Source organism: Sinocyclocheilus rhinocerous, unplaced genomic scaffold (genome assembly GCF_001515625.1).
Source record: "Sinocyclocheilus rhinocerous isolate Xijiao unplaced genomic scaffold, SAMN03320098_v1.1 scaffold142, whole genome shotgun sequence".
In the NCBI taxonomy this organism is placed as follows: domain Eukaryota; kingdom Metazoa; phylum Chordata; class Actinopteri; order Cypriniformes; family Cyprinidae; genus Sinocyclocheilus; species Sinocyclocheilus rhinocerous.
Window position 1 is genome coordinate 380,412 of NW_015644380.1, and position 27,376 is coordinate 407,787.

The 27,376-nt window shown below is 35.6% G+C and overlaps 1 protein-coding gene across 1 annotated transcript in view; it reads right to left on the reverse strand.

The window, feature by feature from the left end:
• Positions 1–27,376, reverse strand: part of LOC107758280 (lisH domain and HEAT repeat-containing protein KIAA1468 homolog) — a 68,301-nt gene that overhangs the window by 11,367 nt on the left and 29,558 nt on the right. The window contains exons 9-25 of the mRNA XM_016575986.1: positions 24,585–24,660; positions 22,507–22,602; positions 22,232–22,255; positions 16,294–16,406; positions 16,104–16,194; positions 14,135–14,206; positions 12,441–12,491; positions 12,106–12,141; positions 9,015–9,162; positions 8,439–8,595; positions 5,606–5,729; positions 5,343–5,391; positions 4,921–5,000; positions 4,736–4,842; positions 3,368–3,467; positions 2,552–2,634; positions 389–452 (exon numbers count right to left, since the gene is read on the reverse strand). Coding sequence (XP_016431472.1) covers positions 389–452; positions 2,552–2,634; positions 3,368–3,467; positions 4,736–4,842; positions 4,921–5,000; positions 5,343–5,391; positions 5,606–5,729; positions 8,439–8,595; positions 9,015–9,162; positions 12,106–12,141; positions 12,441–12,491; positions 14,135–14,206; positions 16,104–16,194; positions 16,294–16,406; positions 22,232–22,255; positions 22,507–22,602; positions 24,585–24,660 — 1,471 coding nt within the window. The remainder of the gene's footprint in view (positions 1–388; positions 453–2,551; positions 2,635–3,367; positions 3,468–4,735; positions 4,843–4,920; positions 5,001–5,342; positions 5,392–5,605; positions 5,730–8,438; positions 8,596–9,014; positions 9,163–12,105; positions 12,142–12,440; positions 12,492–14,134; positions 14,207–16,103; positions 16,195–16,293; positions 16,407–22,231; positions 22,256–22,506; positions 22,603–24,584; positions 24,661–27,376) is intronic.

The following is a 27,376-nucleotide window of genomic DNA, read 5'->3' on the forward strand; positions in this document are numbered from 1 at the left end:
GAAACACACAGCGTCTCCCTGACATGCTGCTTCAACACTAACTGCGGTTACTGAAACCACGCCTTCTTTCTTTGCGTGCACATTTGGGCGCATTATGTATATATATAATATATAATACGCATATATATTCCCACATATTGACCTAGATATGTGGGGGCGCGTTAGAACGAGCCGTTTTAGGGGGGTGTGGCAGAGTCTTAACTTTGATAAAGAATATCTCTTTGGTTTTGAGACTTTAGTCTTTGCAACTTCAGGGATCTTATCAATGCACAAACAGCTTGTAACACTCCAAAGAGAAAGGAAAACTTGAAATCGCATCATATGACCCCTTTAAAATTGACAAATATATGTGGGTTGTGTGGGTGTCTGTAATATGGAAGACTCGTACCTCTTTTTGAGTTACGGTTTCCATAATAGTTCCGAAGGCAGGTATTGTTGATATCCTCACTGAGCTGAAAACAGAAAATCCGTCACTACACATCCAAAAGAAACCATACATTTCCACACTAAAATGATAAAAGATGCATGAATGGAACAGAACCATGAGATGCCAATCACTTGATGGAATATGTGGTAAGCAAGATGATTAATGCCACATGATCATTCCCATGTCAGTATGAAAACCAAAACAGAAACAGTCAACAAATATCCAAGTACACCCCCCCCCAAGAAAATACAAAATAAAAAAATACAAAATAAAAAATACAAAATATCCAACCAAGTGAATGCGGAGAGGAGACAGGATATTTGGTTTTTAAAGTGTCTCATAGCTGCGGTTAACTCACAATTCAGGACCACTGCACAAGGTAATAAGGGCTGGAGCTACTCGCTTGTCAATTAAGGCTTCGCTCATGCCTCGAAGAACCAGCTGCAAACCAGTCAGATGCAAAAGAGAGACGGGGGGGGTCAAACACAAATGGCCAAGAATCTAGCAGGGAAGGAGGGGGGTAGAGGAGACTGTAGTGCTATAGGGGGCTTTGGGAAAGAGTGACTGGCAGCCAAACATGCCATGGGCCACATTAATGGACAGATGAGTTGACTGAGGGGATGAATGGATTGTGAAAAGCAGGTAGCTTTTCCAAGCGTGCGGCGATTAGTGTAGCCTGAACGAAGGATGTTAGTACATCAAGCACATGAGACAAACAAAATAAGCACTGTCTCTCAAGCCTTGGTTTCATCAGGAGAGCCATAGATACACTTTCACACTGACATAACATCAGCATGAATTACAAATGATGCACATACAAGTCATAATTATATCAGCTGGAATGATGGTTAACAATGGTATATTTCAATAATAAATTTGTATATATGGGGCATATTTAAGCCTCAAAATAGAATAAAAATAAAGAATAAAATAAAAATATAAAATAATAAAATATATAAAATAATAATTTTAGATTTTTTGTATAATAATAAAAAATACTATTTTAGGTTTATTTATAGTGTGACATTATGTTGGCAGCAATTAAGCTCATTTAACTCTCTGTTGGTTAGTAGCTTATTATAATGCAAATAAATTCTTGTACTGAGAAAAATACATACAAAATGATATATAAATAATGCCTGGGCCATATTCCAGACTCAAAATAAAATAAATTTAGCAATTTTCATAGCAATTAAGCACAGTTAACCCTCCAGATGTCAGAAGCCTATTATAATGCAAATAAATAAATAAATAATTATTAAAAATAAAAATAAATAAATAAATAAATAAATGTATATATTACAAGTATACATCATGGTAGTATTAGTTATATATTGTATTTTTGTTGTAAAAAAAAGAAAAGAAGAAAAAGAAAAAACAGGTCCAAACAGGTTTGCTTTCATTACTGTATTACAGTAATTAGACTTTTTTTTTTCCACATTATGGATGAAAATGATAAAATCATAATGCAAAACTTATTCATGATCCTCAATTTTATTTTATTTTTAAATTGAAATGTGACCTAGACATTTAATTGTTTCGATTGTTTAAATAAAACTGCAATATTTTTGATATGACATTAATTTCTTTCAACATAAATAAAGTGAAACCCTTAAATCTTGGCTCTGCCTATCTCTTGGCTCAGGTAGGCGGTGCTTGCTTGAGGAGGGGCTAATAAAGTTGTGGCCTCCGGAGAGAACCAAGGCGGAGGGAGGTGCATGGATGAAGGAGGCAGGAGACGACTTACATTTCAGGATCACTGGAGAGAGTTTGCTTTCATTACTGTATTACAGTAATTAGACATTTTTTTTTCCACATTATGGATGAAAATGATAAAATCATAATGCAAAACTTATTCATGATCCTCAATTTAATTTTATTTTTAAATTGAAATGTGACCTAGACATTTAATTGTTTCGATTGTTTAAATAAAACTGCAATATTTTTGATATGACATTAATTTCTTTCAACATAAATAAAGTGAAACCCTTAAATCTTGGCTCTGCCTATCTCTTGGCTCAGGTAGGCGGTGCTTGCTTGAGGAGGGGCTAATAAAGTTGTGGCCTCCGGAGAGAACCAAGGCGGAGGGAGGTGCATGGATGAAGGAGGCAGGAGACGACTTACATTTCAGGATCACTGGAGAGAGTGATAAGTGCTGGAACAACTCTCTGAGCTACTAGAGTTTCATTCACCCCCTTCACCAACAGCTGATTGGTCAGAGCAGGGGTGATGTCACACAGGATGCATGGAAAGAGCAAGCACAGTGTCATGGAACACCGCAGAGAGAAAGAGAGAGAGAAACAAAAGAACACAAAAAAGGTAACAAACTAAAAAAACAGCGCAGACATACAATGAAAAACACGACAGAAGCCCGAGGAGGCGCTACACAGATAAATTAAATCAAATTAAGGACTAAAGAGGCCAGGCGAATTTAACTAAAGCTACGACCACAGATGAGGAGAAGGGGTTTCTCACATGGAGTTTCTTAACACTCCTTGAACCCTCATTACGGACTTACAACGGTGTGGGGGGATGAAATGTGGGGGTTTGTTAAGTCATTTCTGAATGGCAATAGCAAGCGTGCTGTGGTGCAAAAGACGTACGGATGCTTTAAAGCTGCAACGACTTGTAAACATTCAGTGATTTGACAGGTAACAGGGATGACAAGGCACAAGGGGGCCCTAGAGGGAGTGTGGATAGGTCTGAAAATACATATTTACCACCTCACACCAACCATTAACATTTCTAAAACATCATATTACAGCTAATTTGCATTAGAAACAATGCATTAGGTAATAAAACTCATCATTTGACTGGCCTGGAGGATGATAAATGTCTTTAAACATAAATTTAAGGACATTAGAAGTATTTATTAACTAAAATAAACTAAAATAACTATGCATGTCAATGTCTGAAGCGTGAATTGGAGGAAGGGCTTACCTCGAACATGCGTGCAGCGGTGCAGCGTACCAGTGCAGATGTATGAACCACTCCATACCAAAGCACCGTCAGTAGAAGCTCATGATACACTGGGTTTGCCCTGGAGACAGGAAGTAACGGATTTAGTGGGTAATCACAAAATAACAGGCGATGATCCTACTAAACCTGATCTTCTAGTCAGTTAGACTGCCATTAGCATGAAACGTCTGGTGCATTAGATCATCAGGATACGAAAGTCGAACAAATTGGGACATGTTATTTTTGTTGTAAACTGCTTAAACCATTATTGTCGGTTTATGCAGGGCTCAACTTGAAAGATGGCCTACTGGCCTCGGACCGATATGTAAGTGTTTATGTCTTGCAAATGTAAAAATTTTGTTTTATGTGATTTTCGGTTTAGAATTCTGATTGTCAACCTTTTAAACTTCATTATTACATTAAAAACTTTAATATTAACTTTATATGAACTTAAGTATTTAATATTAGGCAGAATTATATAACTGGGTAATAAAGATGAAACTGTCGAATTTGAAAAGATTACTAGCGATCAATAAGAAAAAAATTAATCACAAACCAATTTGTAATGTTTTGCAGTAAATCAGTTTAATTTATTGCTCTTGAAAGTTTCTTAAATAACTGTACAATTTCCAGCTATTATTGCAAATTTTATTTGTAATAATTTATAAAATAATTTTAAAATAGTGAAATCATAAAATACAAAAATTACAATTCAAAATTTGAAAATCTGTGTAAAAATGGTCTAATAATATATAAAAAAAACTTAAAACAACGAAATCATAAAATACAATTATAAATGTCAAATTAATATAAAATGCGTAAAAAGGTGTGTAATTATATTTAAAAAAAATTTTTTAACTATGAAACCATAAATAAAATAAAACATAAAATATACATATTTATAATTATTAAAAAAGTTTAAAAACTGTGAAATATTAAATTAAAATGCTACATGTAAAGTTATTTTTTAATTATAAATATAAAGTTATACATTTACAGTAATAAACAAATCTTGCCCTGCAAATTATCTCTGAGATCAGTTGCACTTTTTAGACAGCCCCTGGTTACAGTTAAACATCTGCTTTTGTGTTCCAATAAAATAAAATCATCTGGGATTGGAATAGCATGAGGGTGAGTAAACGACAATTTTAACTTTTGTGTGAACTACTCCTTTCAAATGGATGAATTAATAAAGCTTTAATGCACAGAAACTGACAGGTACTCTCAACGGCGGGGTCATGACACTCGTGAGCAAGTCATTTTACATCAGCTTAAAGGAATTGCAGCCTCAGATGAGCTCATGCAGAAATGCATCCTGGCTGCAGATTTAACAGTGCTGACGACACTCACCCAAGCTCTACAAATGAAGCCTTTAGACTGTCAAGGGGAGCATGGGAGAGAGACAGCGTGGTCATGACATCCTCAAGAAAGCCAACCAAGAGTTTACGGTCCTCCTCCTGAAACGAACAACTTCATCAGAGAGAGGCTTTCCTGAATTAAGACGTCACACAGCAGGCGTACAATGATGCTCCTACCTGATTGTAGCACGTCAGGACTCCGGTTGCATAGATCGGCACCGTAGCCTTTGTAAGGATGCCGTTTCCTGCGGAGGCGTCTGCAGGACACAATCCTTGTTACAATCTCTAAACTTATATAACTGAACACTCAGTTAAGTCGGACATAAAAGAATTAGTTGAACTCATTTGGAACTACTTTGGCAGATACTTTAACCACAGGCTTTTTTTTTTAAAAACTCAACAGACATTCAAAGAATGAAAGAAAAAGCTCCATTTCCAAATCCCATGAAGAGTGAAAACACATATTTTACACACAAGTCTCCGGTATGGGAAAGAGATATAGAGACGAAGAGTGTGTGTGTGTGTGTGTGTGTGCTCTCTTCCCAGCACCTCCTCTGACAGCGGGAGTATTATTCTTGGTTAAATGAACAGTCACTCACCCACATTCTCCTCAGATAGCCGCAGAATTTCTTGGAATTGAGGTTTTACCTTCAAAAATGAGGGGAAAAGAACACCTAAATTAAACTGAAACTGCTGAACGGAGTATATGAGTCAGACTATTTGCAGCACAAGCTGTATTTAGCTACTTCACTTGGCCAAATAAAGAAAAAGAATACAGAAAAAAAGGTGCTACAGAGAGAGAGAGAGAGAGAGAGAGAGAGAGAGAGATTACTCTATGGCGATTGTCTTTGACCTGTCCTACCTTAGTGTTGGTAAAGATTTTCCCAAACGTTCGACATAATCTCCAGAAGAACCTGGAGAACTCGTGCACACAGGTGGATGAGGTGACGTTGATGCGTCCTACAATATCTATAAGCTGTGGTAAACTGTGGAGAAAAAAACTGAATCAGGTCCAATGCAAATGTAGGTAAACTAAGCCTTGTACATGCAACATATGAGAAGTATAGAAAGAATACAATCACTAAAAGGATTTCAAACACATTGTACCTTAAATTGTGTCCAACTGCACCATTGTACCTTTGTTTTACAGCCAAAAATACTCATAATTTAGTTTTAATTGACCTTCTGAATTAAAAATGCTGCTCATACCTTTAAGACAATGATATGTAAATGACCTTTGTTATGACTGGCTAATACTAGTAATACAAAAAGGAAAAAAAGAAAGAAAAAATGTATAAAGTAAAATATTTAAAAAAATTAATCTAAATCTAAATACACACATACTGTATGTGTGTGTATATATAATACATATGTGTATTTTATATATAGATCAAAAGCAGAGAACAATCTACAATTTCCTAAATTTCAAGGCCACTGATTAGCCCTATTTGAAGTTATCCTAACAGGAGTAGAAGGGCAGTTTTTTAAGCATATTTCATAAATTAATTGTATTATGAAGCATAGTTTAAAAAACTTAAATGAGATATTTGAAAAATAACTCTGATCAAAATTAGAGAACACTTATAGATACCTCCAAGTTATTGGTGTTAATCTGGTGCCTGGTGCTAATTTCCTTAATTATGTGACACACCCTATTTAACTGGCAGCATTCCTCTAATTTTCACTGAGATTGCAAGATGGCGGGCCGCTCTAAGATGACTGAAACCCTGCAACAGCAGGTTGTCCAAATGAAGGCCAAAGGGATGACTCTTTCAGCCACTGCAAGAGAAGCTGGTCATTCCAAATCTGTGATTTCTAGAAAATTGCAGCTTTACAATGACACTCCCCCCAAATCCCCCCAAAAGCCTGGTCGTCCACTCAAGACAAATGCACCAGAGGACAGGATAATGCGGAGACTCTCAATGGGGAATCGGTTCAGCACTGCAGCTGGAATTGCTCGCCAGTTCAGCGCTGAACAGGGTAAGGATCTGTCTCGGCACATTTAAGAGAAGTCGGACTGAAAACGCACTCTGCAGTGACCAAGCCTTTCATTAGTAGAGAGAATCAAAGTTCACTTTAGTGATGAGAGCAAGTTTAATTTATTTGGGTCTGATGGGAAACATTTTCTTTGGAATCAAACTGGGAAAAGACTGAAGCCTGAGTGCATAAAGAAGTCAGTGAAAGGTGGAGGAGGAAGTGTCATGGTTTGGGGGATGTTTTCTGCAGCAGGAGTTGGGCCTCTCATACCAACTTCATTCGGTTCCTTCCCTGCAAGCATCTCCCAAACAGCCTGCAATTTTCATGCAAGACAATGTCACACTGGTAAAACGGGTAAAGCAGTTCCTTGAAGCTAAGAACATTGAAATAATGAAATGGTGGGCCCAGAGATCTAAACCCAACTGAAAATCTCTGGAAAATCCTTGGCAACAAAGTTATGGCTAAGAAAATCACTACAGTTACCGAACTATGGAAGAGAGTGGAAGAAGAGCGGACCAAGTTCACACCAGAGCAGTGAGAGAAACTAGTGATGTCCTGTGGCTGCAGATGTGCTAAAGTCACTCAAAGCAAGGGCCTCTACAATTCCTACTAATTTTTGACAGCTGTAATCCTCCAACATTTTAGATGTAATCTTCTTTCGTACTACAGTGGTTACAGTTCTCTAATTTTGATCACTCTGTTTTCCACAAAATAAAGGTTTTTGATGTAATGCCTTGGTTATTTTGTAAAACACTTTAGTATAACAGTGGTATACCTAGAGCTAATATTCCTTCAATTTTTGAGCAATGAAGATTAACAATATTTCAGAAAAAAAATCAAGCATTTATAGATTGTTCTCTAATTTTGATCTCCACTGTGTGTATATATATATATATATATATATATATATACACACACACACACACACACTTACTGTGTATATATATATATATATATATATATATATACACACACACACACACTTAATGAAAAAACATTATTTATTTATTTTATTTATTTAAATATTGCTGTTTATTTAAATTGTACACATTTTTATTTTAATAAGAATTAACCATCTCTTACATAAGATCTGCCATTTATAAAAACTTGTGAGTTTATCTGGAGTGGCCTATTCCAAACGTTAAAGGGATAGTTCACCCAGAAATGAAAATTCTGTCATTAATTACTCACCCTCATTTTGTTCCAAACCCGTAAGACCTTCGTTCATCTTCGGAACAAAAATTAAGATATTTTTGATGAAATGTGAGAGAGCTCTCAGACCCTGCATAGACAGCAACGCAACTGTAATGTTCCCAGGTCCAGAAACGTAGTAAGGACATCGGTGAGAGCTCTCACATTTCATCAAAAATATCTTAATTCGTGTTTCGAAGATGAACGAAGATCTTACGGGTTTGGAACAACATGAGAGTGAGTAATTAACGACAGAATTTTCATTTTGGGGTGAACTAACCCTTTAATGTACTCTTTGTTATGATGTCATCTGACACTTTCTGACCCTTAATTTTCCCTTTTTATAAATAATCTGGGTGGGATGAAGATGAACACATATGCATGCCATTTAACGCTCTAGGTGTGGCCTGGTGCTCCAACATGAGTGGGTGACCCAAGTTCCTGTCTCCACCTTCAATAAAAATGGCAAAAGAGGCCAAAACCCAGAGGTCAAAAGGGGGAAGAGTGTGAGTGAGACATCAACTTACAACTGGTTGACCACCCAGAGCAAACTGTCCCATCCTGTAGTTCCTTCATGCTGGAGCTGATTATCAAATAACTGCAGGAGAACTGCCAACTGCTCTCGGCTGCCCACAATGGTGGCCACGTCCTGCAACGGGGAGGCTGGCCGCGGGAATCGGGTCACTGCAAGTTCACACGTACACACACACACACACACGAGCAGATTTTAAAACCATGAATACACCAAAAAAAGTATAACTGCGCAAATCATCTGACGCAGCCGCAGGACGTAAATGAAAGAGCACTTTGATAGTGAGCCCAAAACCAGAGAGCAACCTCAACATGGCAGGAACCCTAGAGCAGATTTTAAAACCATGAATACACCAAAAAAGTATAACTGCGCAAATCATCTGACGCAGCCGCAGGACGTAAATGAAAGAGCACTTTGATAGTGAGCCCAAAACCAGAGAGCAACCTCAACATGGCAGGAACCCTACAGTTACACTGAGTCAGGCGCCAGGTCTGCGTCGCTAAACGTGGCCTGACTGAGAATGTTAGCGAAAAACGCGTGCGTGCTCATGTTGACGTTGGCTATCCCTCACCCTCGATTGGAGGCACGTCGCCCTGTAGTTTGGCTCGGCTGGTGAAGGGGGCGTTCTGAAGCAGCACCGCAAACAGAGACGGGATGAGGGACTGAAGTGCTGACAGATACATATGCAGCTTGTGTTCATCTAGACCATATTCACCCTGCTGGAGAAAGAGAGAGAGAGGGATTTAGGAATTAAATAACTGAATGGAGCTAAAAGAGCGTGCCAGATTTTTTGCTAAGTTACTTCGTCAAAATGTCTCTAAATGTCCTGAGAAGAACGGCACAACTTGGTAAAATCTTGAAGTTCACAATACTTAAAGATTTCACTCTTAGGGTGGGTTGCACCAACAAGGATTAAATTAAGCAAAGTTTAGAGCTAATCAAGGATTTGTTGATCTGGGTTTTATTTTAAATCGAGTTGTGTTGCACCACTTAATTTTAAACTTAGATTAACAAATCGGGGATTCGAATTCTAACCTGCGATTAAAACCTCCATCTACGAATAATTTTCTCCGCCATGATGGATTCGTCATGTAATTAAACAGCAACAATGCTAATATTCCTTATCCTCTGTCTCTGACATAAGTTGCTTTTGTCGATAAAGGAAATAAACTTGTAAAAGGTCCAGCGTCTTTATAAACCGCTAACGTACGTAGAGAGACCGTTGATCAAACGGCTGATCAAGCAAGCAATCAAAACTTTGAGGCAGTGCATACGAATTTCATAATATTGGAAATATATTTATAGTATAAATTAATGGAGTATAGCGTATGACAAAACAATCGAGATAAGAGAAAATAACTGGCATGATTCGCAGAGTGACTACCTCCGCTCGTGACAGTGGCGCCGTCCGTTTGATCGCCGTTTCACATGAGAAACGAGAGGCGCGGCCGCGATCCTGTCTTTTTTTCTTTGTCGTAAGGCGATATGCACCAAGATAAGTGATGGATTCGCATACCGGACTCGATAGCAGATGCAAGTTTACTATGGGCTGCAACGACCCTCAAAATCTGCTGGCTCATTGCGCTTTAATTTGCATTTATATTTATAATAAACACCTCTCTGAGACCTGACGACACACCCGCTGTTTCTGTCTTTGTTCAATCAGCCACATAATTGTAACTGTAGGTGCACTTTATTTTCTTTAAACCTCCTCACACCTGTAAATTTAAAATTAATCCCTAATTGAGATTTAAATCTGAGTTTAAAGTTATGGAGCAACATGATTAAAGTTAATCTATCTTAAATATAAATTAAATCCAGGATCAAGATGATGGTTTAAATGTAAACCTGTTTATTTTTTAAACAAGGTTTAAAGTTTGGTGCAACAGTTATTAGATAAACCTTGATTTAATCTAGATTTTAGATTAATCCTTATTGGTGCAACCCACCCTTAAAGAGTTAATTCTAGAAAGAATATCTAATTCTAACATTCTATAGATTCAAACATACAACATTTAAAAGTTTGGTGTTAAGATTTTTTAAATGTTTTTGAAATAAGTCTCTTATGTTCATAGAGGCTGCATTTATTAATTCAAAAATACAGTAAAACCAATAATATTGTGAAATATTATTTCAAGATAAAATAACTGCTTTCTATTTTAAAGGGGTCATATGATGTTGCTAAAAATAACATTATTTTGTGTATTTGGTGTAATGAAATACTCTACCAGGATCAGGAAACAGTCCTCCATAAACAGTGTTGTAAATACAACTTAACCACTGATTTCTAGTTGTGTCCTTTTTTGGAAGGCCAAACAAAGTAGTTTCGCTTTCACAACGCAACACACAGCGGGCTTGAGTGAGCGGAGGCCGGCGGGGGCTTGAGGCAACCACATGTGACGACCCCGGGCTGGACTCGTCCACGGTGAAAGCCGATCCGGCGATCCACAGCGCGAAGTGGATGTATTTCCTCAGCGACCAGCACGGATCAGCTCTAGGCATGACGAAGCGGATATCGTCCTCTTTTGGAAGGCCAAACAAAGTAGTTTCGCTTTCACAACGAAACACACGGCAACAACAATACTACAGCGAGAATCAAAGTTACGCCTTCTTTCTTTGCGTGAACATTTGGGCGGCATTATGCAAATCTTCCCACATCGTGACATAGACATGTGGGGGCGTGTTAGAACGAGCCGTTTTAGGTAGGCGTGGTTGACTTTTAACTTTTATAAAGAATATCTCTTTGGATTTGAGACTTTAGTCTTTGCAGCTTTACAGATCTTCTTTATGCACCAAGAGCTTGTAACACTTCAAAGAGAAAGGAAAAATTTAAATCGCATCATATGACCCCTTTAATATATTTTAGCATGTAATTTATTCCTGTGATGCAAAGCTGAATTTTAAGCGGCCATTACTGCAGACTTCAGTGTCACATGATCCTTCAGAAATCATTATATTTGGTGCTCAATAAATATTTATTCTTATTATCAAAATGTGAAAACAGTTGTGCTGCTCTGTGATAATATAAATACATAAAAAAAATTATTTGGAATAGAAACTATTTTTCTTTACTTTCACTTTATGATCAATTTAATGTCCTTGCTGAACAAAATTTTTCACTTCTTAAAAAAAAAGAAAAAGAAAAATTGTATTCTAAATAAATATTCAATTCAGAAAAGATTAAAGACTTCATTCTCAAGATACAAATATAACAGATTTGAAAATTAGATTCCAAATATTCAATGTTCCATATATTCCAAATATTCACTTAAGTCTATTCTAAATAGATTGAAAGATTCCATTCTAAATATTAAATTCTGAAAACAAGACTCAAAAGATTCTATTTGAAAGATAATATAAAGGATTTGATTGAGTCTTAATATTTATTTAAAAAAAATTATTGTAAAGATTAAATTCAAAAAGCTTTCATGGTTCCAAGCTAAAAATTCACTTCTAAAATGATTCTAAGGTATTATTCCAAATATTAAAATTCCATTCTAAATATTAAATCCTGAAAAGATTGAAAGATTCTATTCAAAAAAATTTTTTTTATAGATTAAAAACGGGCCAGGTGAAGTCTAAACATGCGAAACAAAAGGAAATGTGTAACGAGGGTCCTCACAAGGTTGTAAGTTTGTGTGTGTGTACGTGCTGGTTTTCACCTTGAGCAGCTTCTCGATGCAAGTAAAAATGCTCACCTCAAATTGTTGAACAGTTGTATTAAAGACTGGAAAATTTTATTCTTAATAAATATGCAATTCAGAAAAGACTGAAAGACTTTATTCTCAAGATTCATATACAGTGGGTACGGAAAGTATTCAGACCCCCTTAAATTTTTCACTCTTTGTTATATTGCAGCCATTTGCTAAAATCATTTAAGTTAATTTTTTTTCTCTCCTTCTGCAGACACACACACATACTTGTATTCCCATGCCAGCTCTGAATTGCATACACAACATCTTATTTTGTATTCTGCTGTGTTTAGGTTAAATGATTAAGTGTTCATTCTCATGAGGAAGTGAGTAAACATCAGACTCTCCATTACAGACTAGAGCATACAAAGGCAAAAAAGGCACAACACCAACAATCAGAGCTCCGTTTGAGCCAGATCAGTTCAGATGTATGTGGGCCAGTGTTTCATAGCATTAATAAATGAGCAGCCCACTGAGCCTCTGATAACTCTATGATATACAGCCACTGTAAACTCCAGTTACTCCAGTCTTCAGTGTCACATGATCCTTCAGAGATAATTCTAATATGCCGATTTGGTGCTCAAGAAACACTTATTATTATTACCAATGTTGAAAAACAGTATTTTTGTGGAAACTGCAACTTTTTTTTTTTAAAGAATTCTTTGATTAATAGAAAGTTCATAATAACAGCATTTATTTGAAATAGAAACTATTTGACTTTACGGTCACATTTTTTTTTAACAATTTAATGTGCCTTTGCCGAATAGTATTAATTTCTTAAAAAAAGTAAAAATGCTCACCTCAAATTGTTGAACAGTTGTATTAAAGACTGGAAAATTTTATTCTTAATAAATATGCAATTCAGAAAAGACTGAAAGACTTTATTCTCAAGATTCATATACAGTATAATAGATTTGAAAATTAGGTTCTAAATATTAAATTATAAAATGTTCAAATTATTCTATTCTAAATGGATTTAGAGATTTCATTCTAAATATGAAATTCTAAAGATTTGAATATGAAAATGAAGATTTGATCATTTGAGTCTAAATATAAATTTTAAAAGATTCAAAAGATTCTATTGATTCTATTGAAAGATTCTATTGAAAAAATTCCATTCTAAATAGATTCAAAAATTTCATTATAAAGATTCCATTCTAAATAAATTCAAAGATTCCATTCTAAAACATAATGGTCTCTTTTTGATCAATTTAACATATCCTTGCTGAATAAAAGTATAGAATAATTTAGAATAATTTCTAAAAAAAAATAAAAGAAATAAAAGAATAAAAAAAAAAAAAAATCGTACTGACCCCAAAACCGTAATGTCAAAATTGTATTCTAAATAAATATGCAACTTAGAGAAGATTGAAAGACTCCATTCTCAAGATTCAAATATAACACTTACAAAAATAAATTCTAAATATTCAATTACTAAATGCTGTTGTTTCTATTCTAAATGTATTCAAAGATTCCATTCTAAATATTAAATCCTAAAAAATGATTCAAAAGATTCCATTTGAAAGAGTCAAATATAAAAGATCTGATCATTTCAGTCTAAATAATAATAATAATAATAAAAAAGATTCAAAAGATTCAACTGTAAATATTAAATGCAAAAAGGTTTCAAAGATTCCAATCTAAAGATTCAGTTCTAAAATGATTCTAAGGCTGTTTCATAGCACTAGATGAACAGCCTGCTGAGAGTGATGTACAGCTACTGTAAACAAACAGCATTCCTCCATAGCAACACATACAGACATGATCAAAGTGGACACAAATGCCAACAGATTTTGCACTATGCTGATATTTGTTGATTTGATTATTTGATAATTATTATTTTATTATTTCAACATGCTTTTGCTTGACTACCATTCACCCCAGTGATCTTGGACGTCTAGTGTTTTAGCGATCACTAACTGCGACATCGTTGAAAGGTGAACATGATTAATGTGTCCCAGTTAGACTGCTTTTATATTAGAGGAATGCAGTCTCTTACGGGTAAATAAGGGGCCAGGGCTCCACATGCTTCCGCCACCAGAAGTCTTCTCTCTGGATACTTGTGGTTGATCTGAGCGAGAGAAACACACATGCGACAGACAGCGAAAGACACAACACGGCAGCGTCAGTTCCAGCTCTGACCACAGGACTGCATACCCACCCGCACCCTCTGTAAACCACATTAGCTCATATTTTTCAGTGTTCAACGCTGAAATTGTTTAGGTTATTTCCTAAGCGGAAATAGGTTTCCATGTGGGGAGATGCGAATGTACTGTACTTTTGAGAATTTCCTTAACATGACGACGTGTACCAAGCCATGGACATGATCTACAGTGGCTTCAAAATGTTTTGGGACAATTTAATTCACACTTTAAGTTTGAGAGTCATTGTAGAAATGATAGAATATTCATAAATATATAATGGATAAAACCTTTCTGAGCCATTTTGTAACTACTTTTACATTTTTAAATACATTTTAACCAACTGGTCTTTCAACAACTTTTAGGATACTTAAAAAAAAAAAAAAGTTTAATGATTAAACTTTAATCATTAAACTTGATTAAAGAAAAATAAAGAAGGGGGGGAAGAAAAATAAATAAATAAATATTCAATTACTGTGTGTTTTTTCTGCATTTATCTAATAAAAAAGTCTTAAGACTAAAAAGATCCCATCCATTCTTTCTCACCTAAGTTTAAGTATTAAAATCTAAAAAGTTTGAAATATTTGAAAATTCAGTATTCAATTATTGTTTACTATGTCCACAGAAATCTAATTACTTCAAGTCTTTAATTACATTTCGAAAGATTCAAATAGAAATGTTTTAAATATTCTATTGCCAAGATTACTTTCTAAATAGATTCAAATATGCTAATTCTAAAAGGATTCAAAGATTCTATTGTAAAAAATATTCAAATACTCCATTATAAAGATTCCACTGTAAAAAGGTTAAAATAATCCATTATAAAAACTACATTTTAATAGATTCAAAGATGCTAATTCTAAAAGGACTCAAAGGTTCCATTGTAAAAATATTCAAATATTCCATTATAAAGATTCCACTGTAAAGAGGTTCAAATATTCCATTATAAAAAATCCATTTTAATAGATTCAAAGATGCTAATTCTAAAAGGAATCAAAGGTTCCATTGTAAAAAATATTCAAATATTCCATTATAAAGATTCCACTGTAAAAAGGTTAAAATATTCCATTATAAAAACTCCATTAATAGATTCAAAGATGGAATTCTAAAAGGAATCAAAGGTTCCATTGTAAAAATATTCAAATATTCCATTATAAAGATTCCACTGTAAAAAGGTTAAAATATTCCATTATAAAAACTCCATTAATAGATTCAAAGATGGAATTCTAAAAGGAATCAAAGGTTCCATTGTAAAAATATTCAAATATTCCATTATAAAGATTCCACTGTAAAAAGGTTAAAATATTCCATTATAAAGACTCCATTCTAAAAAGATTTGAATATTCCATTCTAAAAATATTCAAATAACCCATTCTAAAAAGACTAAAAAATTTGAAACCGATCAAGTAAAAGCTAAAAATGCTAAAAAATATTTAATTTTGACTTAAATGTCCAAATACGTTTGAGACCACTTTAATGCACCATATTCTACACTTCCATAGTACTTTTTCCAAGTCCACTTATGTTAGTAAAGGTTTTTGACACCAAAAGTCATTATAAATGTAGTTTTCCATGACATTTTTACACTTCCTCTAACCCTGATAAACAGTAGCTTATTTTGCCACTGCATCTTCTATATGCAAATCAGCCATGCTTTGATTGGCTAACCTTCTCACGTATAAAAACTATTACAGATGTATAGATAAAAAAGTTCATAGGATGTAAAAAAAATTTTGTTTTGACTATTTGGTTTGTGTGACTGACAAGAGTATGCCTACACAATTCAAAAGCAATTATGTGGCGAGTGTGTATGAGTGCAGAACTAACCTGCTCCCAGCACTGTGGCAGGAGTTCGGCTTCCACCCGAGTGGGACCCACATGCCGGGCGAATGCCACACACCCGGTCAGAATCATCTGCCTGGAGAGGAAGATTACAGCAGAGTGTTATCAAACTCATAACAAAACCGATTTTTTTTGGTCAGTTTACACATGAGCAGATGCCCAAATGCGCACACACCTCTGCTCATCGTCAGGTCTCTTGATAAGATTAAAGAGGATGTGCAGTAGCTGGTCTCTTTCTTTGGGCTCGGGATGCAGGCAGGCCGTACACAGAATGAGAGGAATCAACTCCTGTGGACACACACAGGAACGCAGGTCAAACAACATGCATTGCACAGGGAAATAAACACACGCATGCATCTGCTGAGACCATCCCAATAGGCTTGGACAAGGAACTTCTGCAAACAGGTATTTGAGGATATGGGAAAAGCTACTCTATTGAAGAAACACCTTCACCACAGAGGAGAGAGTCTACAAGCCACTAAATCACAGCACCAGCAAGGGCTGGGTGATATATCGGATATTCACGGCATGTTTGGAACTAAATTGTTGGTGATATAATATTTAAAAACACTGTGTTTACTGAAATTATTTTGATTTGGTCATCAAGTTTCCTAAAAACTCTCAATTTTCACAATCGAACAATTCTCGAGTTTGAGAGCATTTAGATTTTAACTTTAAAAATAATGTTATAGAGTTAAAATAAATTAATAAATTAAAAAGAACTGTAATTCAATGTCACTTTGTGTTTTAATTTTTTAAGTTGCATGGCATTTTTATTAAGTAAAAAAATAAATGTCCAAACGTGTTAACAAATATATATATATATATATACACACACACAATTATTTAAATGAAATAAAAAAAAAACAAATATAACACACACACACACACACACACACATATACATACATATATATATATATATATATATATACACACACACACACACATATATATATATATAAATATATAAATTATTATTTTTTTCTTAACCATATATATATATATATATATATATATATACACACACACACACACACATATATATATATATAAATATATAAATTATTATTTTTTTCTTAACCATTTTCTGTCTGGAAAATACTTTTTATGAATTTAGTCATCTTTATACATTTGCATGACATTCTTTTAACATTTATTAGGCCTGGAAATCACACATTTGAAATTCTCTGATATTTCCAGGTCTATGGAAACACTGTATATTGGTGCATATATATGAAATTTAATTAAAGATTATTATTCCCTGTTCACTTAATGCAAAGCTATTTGGAAAAAGAAAAAACTTGATTATTTTTAACTGGAATTTATGGCTGTATAATGAAGGTTTGGTTTAAAAAAAAAAAAAACACATTTTCAGAACAAACAAATGAATATAGAAATAAACTGAATTTTGTCAAAAGGCTCAAAAATATTGATATATGTATTGCCCAGTACTAGCACAAAGACATATCGAAGCGCATGTCTGTATCATCATGTGTGTATGCGGATGTATTCTCTGAAGTATGTAGAAAGCCATTTAGCCATGTAAATCTGTGGTTGTTTACCGTAACAGTGAGAAGCAGTTACGAAAAACCTCATCAGCACAACAGATATCGCATTACAAAACAGGCAGTGTGCCCTTGGTCCAAGTCTCATGGCCAAACAGTGGTTACTAGCCCTGTTTTCCACGAAGACCCAGAATAGAAACAACAGATCAGGATTCCCATGAAGATTCGACACAGAAGTGTTTATTTTCTCTAGATTTATCTCATCTTGAGACGTGACTGTGGCAAGAGCTCAGCCTCAAACAGACACTTTAAAGTGAAAGATAGTTAAGCAAACATGAGGCAAGACTGCAGGCTGTTTGACGCTGTGCTTGTTTGTTTGGACGGCTCTTTCAATACACCTGCTTCTGGGGGGGAAGTTACCTGCCAAGAGTTAAAACCATAATTGTATTCGGATTTCAGAGATGTTATGAAACTACTGGTTGGTCTGTTGGAGACGGCAATGAGCCGTTTCATCAGTAGTGACTTTGTGTGAGAGTGTGGCATTATGAGGCAGCAGCGTCGCCTGCACCTGGACGAGAGCTTTCAACAGAGCCACATTTATGAAATATTTTATTTGGCTCTGGCCCAAAGTGAAAGTGTGAAAATGTGTGAGTGGAAACAACTTTTGTGGAAGAGCTACTGGGAAAAGATTAACGATTAGAAGCAGGCATTAAGAATGGGAAGAGTATTAAGGCATTAAGAATGGGAACCAATAAATAATTGCACACACTAATCGTATTTGGGCCCTGTTTAAACTACAGAGGATGCTTCCAAGAAAAACTGCATTTTTATAAAATAGAATAAAATTAAATAATAATCTCATCGCATAAAAAAAAAAAAAAACAACAAAAATGATTCTAGACCGTTCTGACACTTTGACCAAAGAATTTCCATACATTTTGACCAAAAATTCCATAAATATTGTTGTTATAACAGTGTATTTTGTTTTGTAATTCATAAATAACATTATATTTATGAATATATAACGTCTCCAACAGACCAACCAGTAGTTTCATAACATCTCTGAAATCCTTATAGTTTAAAACAGGGCCTAAATACAATTAGAAGTAGTTTATTTTAGCAAAATGCATCACAGAAAGAAAATTTGGTAACACTTTACAATAAGGTTCATTAGTTAACATTAGTTAACTACCTTAGTTAACACTTTACAATAAGGTTCCATTAGTTACTGTTAGTTATGTATTAACAAACATGAACAAACAATGAACAATACATTTATTACAGTATTTATTAATCTTTGTTAATGTTAGTTGATAAATACAGTTGTTCATTGTTAGTTCATGTTAATTCACAGTGCATTAACTAATGTTAACAAGCACATTTTGATTTTAATAAACTAATGTTAACTAATGAACCTTATTGTAAAGTGTTACCAAATTTTCCTTCTGTGATGCATTTTGCTAAAATAAACTACTTATAGTTTAAAACAGGGCCTAAATACAATTATAAGGAAAATTTAACTACACTAAAAAAAATAAAAAAAACTCTAATTTCATTAGATAACAAAACAGAGGATTCTAGAGGGTTCTTACACTTTGACCAATGATTTTTCATGAATTTACCCTAACTTTCCATTATTTTGTAATTTTGAAAAATAACTTTATATCTTTTTGCTATAACAATGAATATTGTTTTATTATTAATAAATAAAAATGTTTTTGTTTTAAAATGTATAAATAAAATGGCTTTGTGATGCATTTTGCTTGACAAACTCACATTAATTATTTATAATAAATTTATAATAAATAATTGTTTTAATGTAAATGCAATGACATTTGTTTGTGGCTGAAGTCTCCAAACACTTTTGGGCCAATGTTGCTACAAAAATGCAAACAATAAAATCTGTTCTAAACTCTCACTAAACAAAGAAAAAACAAAGCAAGAACTTGAACGTTTGGATTCCTTGTCACTCCAAATGGTTTCCCATGAAAACTTGTATCTATATGCAAATTTTCAGTTATACCATCAGCCTGCATTGACTCATTTCTTAAACACAAAGGAAATCAACTGCTCCATATCAAGATAATTACCAGCAGAAAGCAAAGAGGATCAATCAGAAATACACCCACATATGCAAACACACCAGACATAATTCTGCAGTAAGAAGGGGGTTTTGGACTGTTGCAAACACACAGTGTAATGGCTGCTGTATTTGATGTCTTATCAGTTTTACATGGTAATCAATAACTTGAATAGCCTTTAATTTGAAAGACTTTATCTTTACAATAAAGTTCTTGTAGGTGTGCAGATGACAGGAATCAAATTGCAAGGCAGGTGTTCCAGCAGCGCCTGATTAGTAATTGTTCTGCACCAGATGAGGGGAAAACTGAGGGTGTGTCAGAGTGTGAGTGTGTCTGAATTCAAGGAAGAAGGTTACGAAGCCAACAGAACTAACAGGCAAAGCTCAAAGTCCAGTTTAGCAAGGAGATCTCTACTCCTCGTGCGGTGTTTGTTTTCACCCGACTTCAGCCTGGAAAGCATCCAATCCATCTTAAACCGTCACCTGGCTCCCGTAAAACAGAACTGCCCTATGCAAATCAGAGGGGCCCGATGAGGGAAATGCTGTGGAACTTGCTTGGAACGGTACACACCTTTGGGTCTGCTCTCAACAGATGTGAAATGTGTGCACGTACCTTATGTTGGTTTTTTTTTCTCTCAAAATTTTAGTCATTTAAACCAAATCAGCTCTGTAATAGGGAGGCAAAGAAAACACTTTAAACTCAGACAAGGTTTCACCGTCAGCTGAAAGGCAAGCACTGAATTAATGCAGCCTGAAGCACAGAAAAATCACAGCATAGAAATGTTCCATTGGCTTGGCTGTCAAAGTTTAACTTGGAATTATTCGTCTAAAATTGCTATTTAGTTTTTCGTTAAAAAAATTTGTAACCTGTGACAGCTACTGTAAACGGCTAACAGTTGGACTAATTAACTATATTTATTTGCAGAAAATAATTTTATTAAGCTAACAAACAATTTAATTAACTAAAAATTAAACTATATATTCATTGAACAATGTTGCAATTTATGTTGCTGTTGCAATCATTTTATGAAAGCAACAAAGCAAAACATTTATTTCTTACTTAGTATTTTTGTCTTGTTTTCCATTACAAATATCAAAACATTCTTAAATCAAGATATATTAACTTGAAAAGCATAACAACATAAGATATTAAATTTTGTTTTCTGAAAAATGTATCAAAATTGAGAAAAAATATATGCAAATGGGGCAAGAAAAATAATCTTGTTTTTACTTTGAATTAAGATTTTTTTTTTACCCCAGTGGCAGATATTTTTTTCTTGTTTTACATATACATTTAGATTTTTTTTTTCTTTTTCAGAAAACAAGACTTAATTTTTTAAGTTTTGCTTTTCAAGTAAACGTATATTAATTCAAGAATGTGTAGATATTTGTGCTGGGAAAAAAAACAAAAATACTAAGTAAGAATTTTTTATTTTTTTTGCAGTGAATAAGAAACTTCAAGGGGCAGTCCCACTAAACTTTGGGGATGCAACATGTCTTCAGACACTGCAGACGAGGTATGACCTCACAGATGAGATATGACATCACAAAAAACAAACAAACAAATTCAACAAATAATTAAATAATGATAAATCTAAAATGTAAAAAAATATACAATTAGTTTTTTTTTCTTGCAGCTCTAATGTTTGCATTCTTTAAATTCAGCTAAGAGGTTACGCTGTGACATATCAATCTTCTATTGGTCACACATCTTCATGTAATACAAAATTCACTTTGGAACGCACTGAAATGTGAAACGTCTGTTGCTGGTCTACCGTATTCACATGCATACGAACGCAAGTCATTGGAATAAAAGGTGTAGTGCGACCGCCCCATAAGACTGAATGTTTTACCACAGTTATGAGTTTTTAGGCATGCCACTTTACATCCTGCCTATGAATACTCTTTAAGAGTAGTAGCTTTTAAAAAAGCTTTTAATACTCCTGAGTGCAAGATTAGCCATCAATATTTTTCTGTTATGCTTCCCAGGAAGAGAAAGACATTTTAAAACACATTTTTGTCAAAGCTGTTTTCCCAGTTTAGTCACGTATGTATTGCTTGTTTTGCTGTATTTACTTTATCATAAATATTCCAACAAAAGTTCAAATGATTAAAAATGTAAATGTACATAAGCTTCGGAAAAGCATTACATAAATAAAAAGTTATTGTTTATATATCATTATAAACCATAAAAAATATACTACTACTACTAATAATAATAATATTATAAATAATAAAATTGTTTCATTACAGATTATTACTGTGAATTAGTAAAAAAAAAAAAACTTATCAGTCTAAAAAATGACATTTAGAGCTTCATCAGTTTAGATGTTCAGTACAAAGCAAAAGTTTACATTTAAAAGTTGAAAATAATCATTCAATAAAAATGTATAAATGGAAATGCATTTGAGTCACTGACAACTAAGGAAGCTGATGAAAAGCCAAGCCAACTGAAAGGTCAAAGGTCACACGCATGATGAAGGAAGGAGGGCTGATGTGAGAACATGCCGATGTGTTCCACTCACCTGACAGAGGTGCACAACCATTCTCTATCGGTGCAGTGAGATGCATGCACAAAAGCAAGAGAAGAAATGAGTGAATAGAACAAAAGAGAGAGAGGTGGATTGGGTTGGGGGCATAGAGAGAGAGAGACACACACAACTGCAATGGAAAACAATAAGTTGAGTTATTGTTGAATTAAGAATAGAATGAGAGGAGAAGCCAGCCGCAGTGGACATGGAAGCCGCAGTGGCTGATGGAAGATGAGCTGGGGCTGTTGGGTCAAAAGGTCATTGGTTACCTCTCGCTTGGCCAGCAGGACGTTGGGTACGATGTGTGGCAGACAGCGGCCCAGCATGAGCATGACGCTCTGCTCGCTGTCAGCTATTCGAGACACCTGAGAAACAAGGACATGGGAATTAGGCACAAAAATGTTGCCACATAAAAGCAAGCAGAGGCAAACATGTCAGTGTTCTAATGACTGGTCATGATAGTTTAAAGGAAGAGTGCACTCTCGGCATTTATTCGCCCCTCATGTTTGTTCCAAACCTTTTTGACTATCTTAACAAAACAAAAGCACCATAAAAGTGGTGCATATGACTTATTCCAAGTGTGAAGGCATTGTATAGCTTTGTGTGATGAATAGACTGAAATTTAAATCATTATCCGTTGAGAATCTTCCTCTCCAGTGAGCATAGAGTCAGTGACTTTATAACCAAATCAGTGTTATTTTAGTATTATTTATAAAATATTATATTACTTATTCATATTTTGAATCAGCTTTTTTTAAAATCAAAGTTTATGTTTTAATAATTTTGATATCTTTTAAAAAATATTTCTATTTAGCTATTATTTAATATTCTTTCAGTTTTAGTAATTTCACTACTTAAAGGTCCCCTGAAATGCTTAGAAACACGCAGCGTTACTCTGTGTAGACATCATTTTAACTGAAACAGGAAGACAGTGCGGGACATATCAAGCTGCCCCGCCCCTTTTTAAAATAGCCAATAGCGTTCGTTTATATCACAGCTTGGGCTAGAGCCGTTCAGAGCCGTTGAGCTCTGTAAAGCCGCATTTGACAGGGTATGCCAGCCACAATCTCATCCATATTGCTATAAAATATAGCATTCTGTGTAGAATTCAAATAGCTCCGATACATTTTGTGGTCTGCGCCGACTCGCGCATGTGATCCGCTCCGTGCTATCGTGTCTCTGGACCGGAGCAGAGTGTGTGTGCGGTGCGATGGTTAGCGTGACACAGCGCGAAACCAGACTTCTTTTTTTCCTCAATCGAAAGCATATTTAAACTGTTTGAATCGTTCCCTGTCCCCTATATAGTGCACTACGTGCCATTCACTGTACAGAAAATACTAATTCTGTGGACAAGTGAACGATTTCAGCCGCGGCTTCAGCGTCTATTTTATAGTGTAGGGGCGGCCGCTTCGGATTCTAGAGAGCATTTGATTGGACAGAAAGTTTGATGAGAAGCATAAGTATGATTTGACGTGGCGGAAGTGACGAACTGCAAGCTTTGAATGCTTATATCTTCTAAATGCGAATTTTGTCACTGTTTTGGAGCACACTGCCTTATAGATAACATTAAGACTAACATATTGATACTAACACCCAAAAAAACTTTAATTTTGATTTCATGGGGACTTTAAACGTATTTACTTCAGTTAGTTGCCAAGGCAACATTTTTGTTTAGGTTTAAGTTAAAATGTAAGTTTTTCATCAGTTATTTAAATTTTGTTTTATTTCAGTTTTATTTCAATTACTGAAAATTATTTTTAGTAGCTTTAGTAGTTTTATTGAACACTAACAACACTGAACTGAATCAGTTTGCTTAATGAATGAATCGAGACTTGGTTTTGTGTGCTGGATCTATTGAAAAACTGAAATGATTTGACTTATGAAAGTTAAAAGAATGATGACTGAAAAAAAAAAAGAGAGATTCATTCATGAAATGAAAATGACACCTACTTAAGAGAGTTCATGGACAGATCTCAGGATTTTCAGTGAATAACTACTTATATTTGGTCTGTTCGTCACACAGTGCTATCGTATGGCTTCAGAAGATTTACAGGAATACAGTGCATTATTTTATATATTTATTGAAACATTTATGGTGTTTGTTAAACCTTTTTAACATTAGAGGCTGCAGGCTATTCACTGTAATTGCACTGCCAATTCAAAAGTGAAAAAAATCTCCTTTTGTGCTCCATATAAGAAAGTCAGTCATACTGATTTGAAACCACATGAAGGCGAGTAAATAATGACTGACTTATCATTTAGATGAACTATCTCTCTAAGTGTCACAACAGGTAGACCCTACATGTGCTTGTGCTTTTGTTCCTGTATGCTACCCGATCCCACTCACCTCTGAGCCCAGCCGACTGTCAGCAGACATTTGACAGAAGGACAAAAGTGCTTGGTGGAAGGCCGGAGACAGCTTTCTGCACAAGCAAACAAAACATGATTTAACAAGCCACCTCCACCTCCGGTTACCAATAACTCTACATATTAGCCCAGCTTTCCACAGCACAGAGCAAAACGCTGATAAAGGAACAGTCAAAACAAGGAGAGGGTAATTTGTCTGAATCAGCCTAGAGGGGTAAAAGTCCATCCGGAGCAGATGTGTAAAACGCCAGTCAGCACTGCAGTAAGATTTGGATGAGGACCGCAATAGTGCTTAATGCAGTGCTGCCATCTAGTGGCCATAACAGCTACGTTAAAAAAACAAAACAAAAAAAAACATGCTGTCTCAATTGTCTACAGCAGTGGTTTTCAATCCTGGTCCTGGGGACCCACCGCTCTGTACATTGTTGCTGTCGCTCTTATCTGACTCAGTTCAGTTCATGGAGCTCTCGCCTAATGAGCTGATGATCTGAATCAGGTGTGCTAAATAAAGGAGAGAAAATGTGCAGAGTGGTGGGTACCCAGGACCAGGACTGAAAACCACTGGTCTACAGTCTAAAACAGCATCCAAACTAGGGCTGCACGATAAACACAGAGCCGTTGTTCACAGACAAGCTGCGCAAAACATGCGCAAAATATGATCGTGGTTTTGCGCAGCTTGTCTGTGAACAACGGCTCTGTGTAGTAAATGCTGCTCCACGTGAAAGCACGCACGTGTAGAGTTACCGCGAGCTGCGCAAAACATGCGCAAAATATGATCGTGGTTTTGCGCAGCTTGTCTGTGAACAACGGCTCTGTGTAGTAAATGCTGCTCCACGTGAAAGCACGCACGTGTAGATTTACCGCTGATTACAGAACCGGCTTTACTGACGAGATGCACATTAAACATCGTGCGATATTTATCGTGCAGCCCTAATCCAAACAGAATAGGTTACTGACTCTTATGCCCGGTTCAGACTACACGATTTTTGCCCTATTTTGCCAAGATTTGCTTGACGTAGGGTGTCGAGGGGATTCGTAAACGACAATAGGCGTCAGGACGCAAGATTCCATCGTTGTAGTGCGTCATAGTGGACGACAACCGATTCCGCGTCTGCGATGCTTCACGACAGAAAGACTAGCATGTTTAATTTTTTTTCCGTCGTCCACGACGAGTTCTGTCACATTGGTGACGTTGACCAAATAGCAGCACAGAAGCTCTTTCATACACCGGTTTCAAACATGGCAAAACGAAAGAGAGATGATGGTGCTGCTAGGTGGAATTATGAGATGGAGGAAAGGTTCGTGGAGCTGTGGCAACAGTACTCCTGCCTGTATGATGTGTCATCGAGGGACTACCACGACAGAACAAAGAAAGAAAAATGCTGGCGAACTATAGCGGAAGCGCTTCAGCAATGTTTACACTCTTGTTTTCGGAAGTCAGTCGCTAGTTCCGCCTTCTCGATGACATCACACATGTCGTTAAAGACGGCACGCGATGAATGGTCGGGAAGCAACGTGTAGTCTGACATGTTTCTTGTCCACGACACAACAAGATTTTAGGAGTCAAAATCGTGAAATCTGACACAGTGACTATTGTGACCGACAAAAATATTGTGGGAGTCACTTCAAAGATTTTACATACCCAAAGCTATCAAGACAGTTGCGAAAGGTAGTCAGTGGAAGTACAGTGATGTGTCAGAACTCATAAGTATTGCAGTGACAACTCTATATACAAGCAAACCATAAGGGCTCGAATCATAAAAGTTTCAAAACTCCGCTCTCTTCTGTCACATCATTCTCTTTATTTTTCATATTGCCTGCACATAATTTCACTGGCTTCTGCGGCAGATCACACTATAAATAAACGCATAATCGCTTTATGTCCTCCGTGTTTACTTCCGTATGCACAAGTGTTGCCAAGTCCACAGTTTTCCCGCAGAATTGGGCAACTTTTTCATCGTTGCCGCTGGCTGTTTTTCAACTCCGTGGATTAAAGCGACCCCACTAACGCGATAAATAACCCCCAGAGCGTAATTGGTCTAGTTTTGAGAAGCATTTGGGCAGATTTTTTTGTGAAAACCTGGCAACTCTGTTCGTATTGTTCTTTTGCACATGCGGGTCAGTTCTGAACCATGATCTGTTCACACTGGAAATCTGATATTGTCCACATTTAAAACAACAATGTGAACAGCTATACAGAAAAATCGGATCTGAGCAAAAATCGGAATTGAGCACTAAGGCTCACAGTGTAAACTAGGGCTGCGTAAAAGATATTGATATCTCGATTATAATCGATTCTCATATTTAAGAAACGATATCGATTACGATTAGTCTAGCCTGTTTTCAGTTAATGGATGGAACATTGAAGGGCATTCTCCCATCCAATAAATCGCAATAAGCATTGTGCTTTGGTACTTTTATTATGAAACAAAGTCTCAGATTTCAAATTATGCTCATTGTATTGCAGTATTCAAACAATAAATGCCGTTTTGCCGCTGTTTAATGTTGAGTGATCGCTGTAGCGCGGCACGCCCATTGACGTGGCAGCGCGAGGCGCACGTGAACTGATCATCTCCTCCATATTAATACCAGTTTCAGAACGAAGTAAACATGACTAAACATCCGAAGGCAAGTTAAAAGAAAGAGTACAACTTTACAATCCATATCCTGTCTCATGTATTCGCTCAATTAGTGTTTCAGCCGCGCAAAGACGTCAATATAACGGCTTGTAAACAATATCACGTAACGTCACATTTACCTCAGAAAAAAACA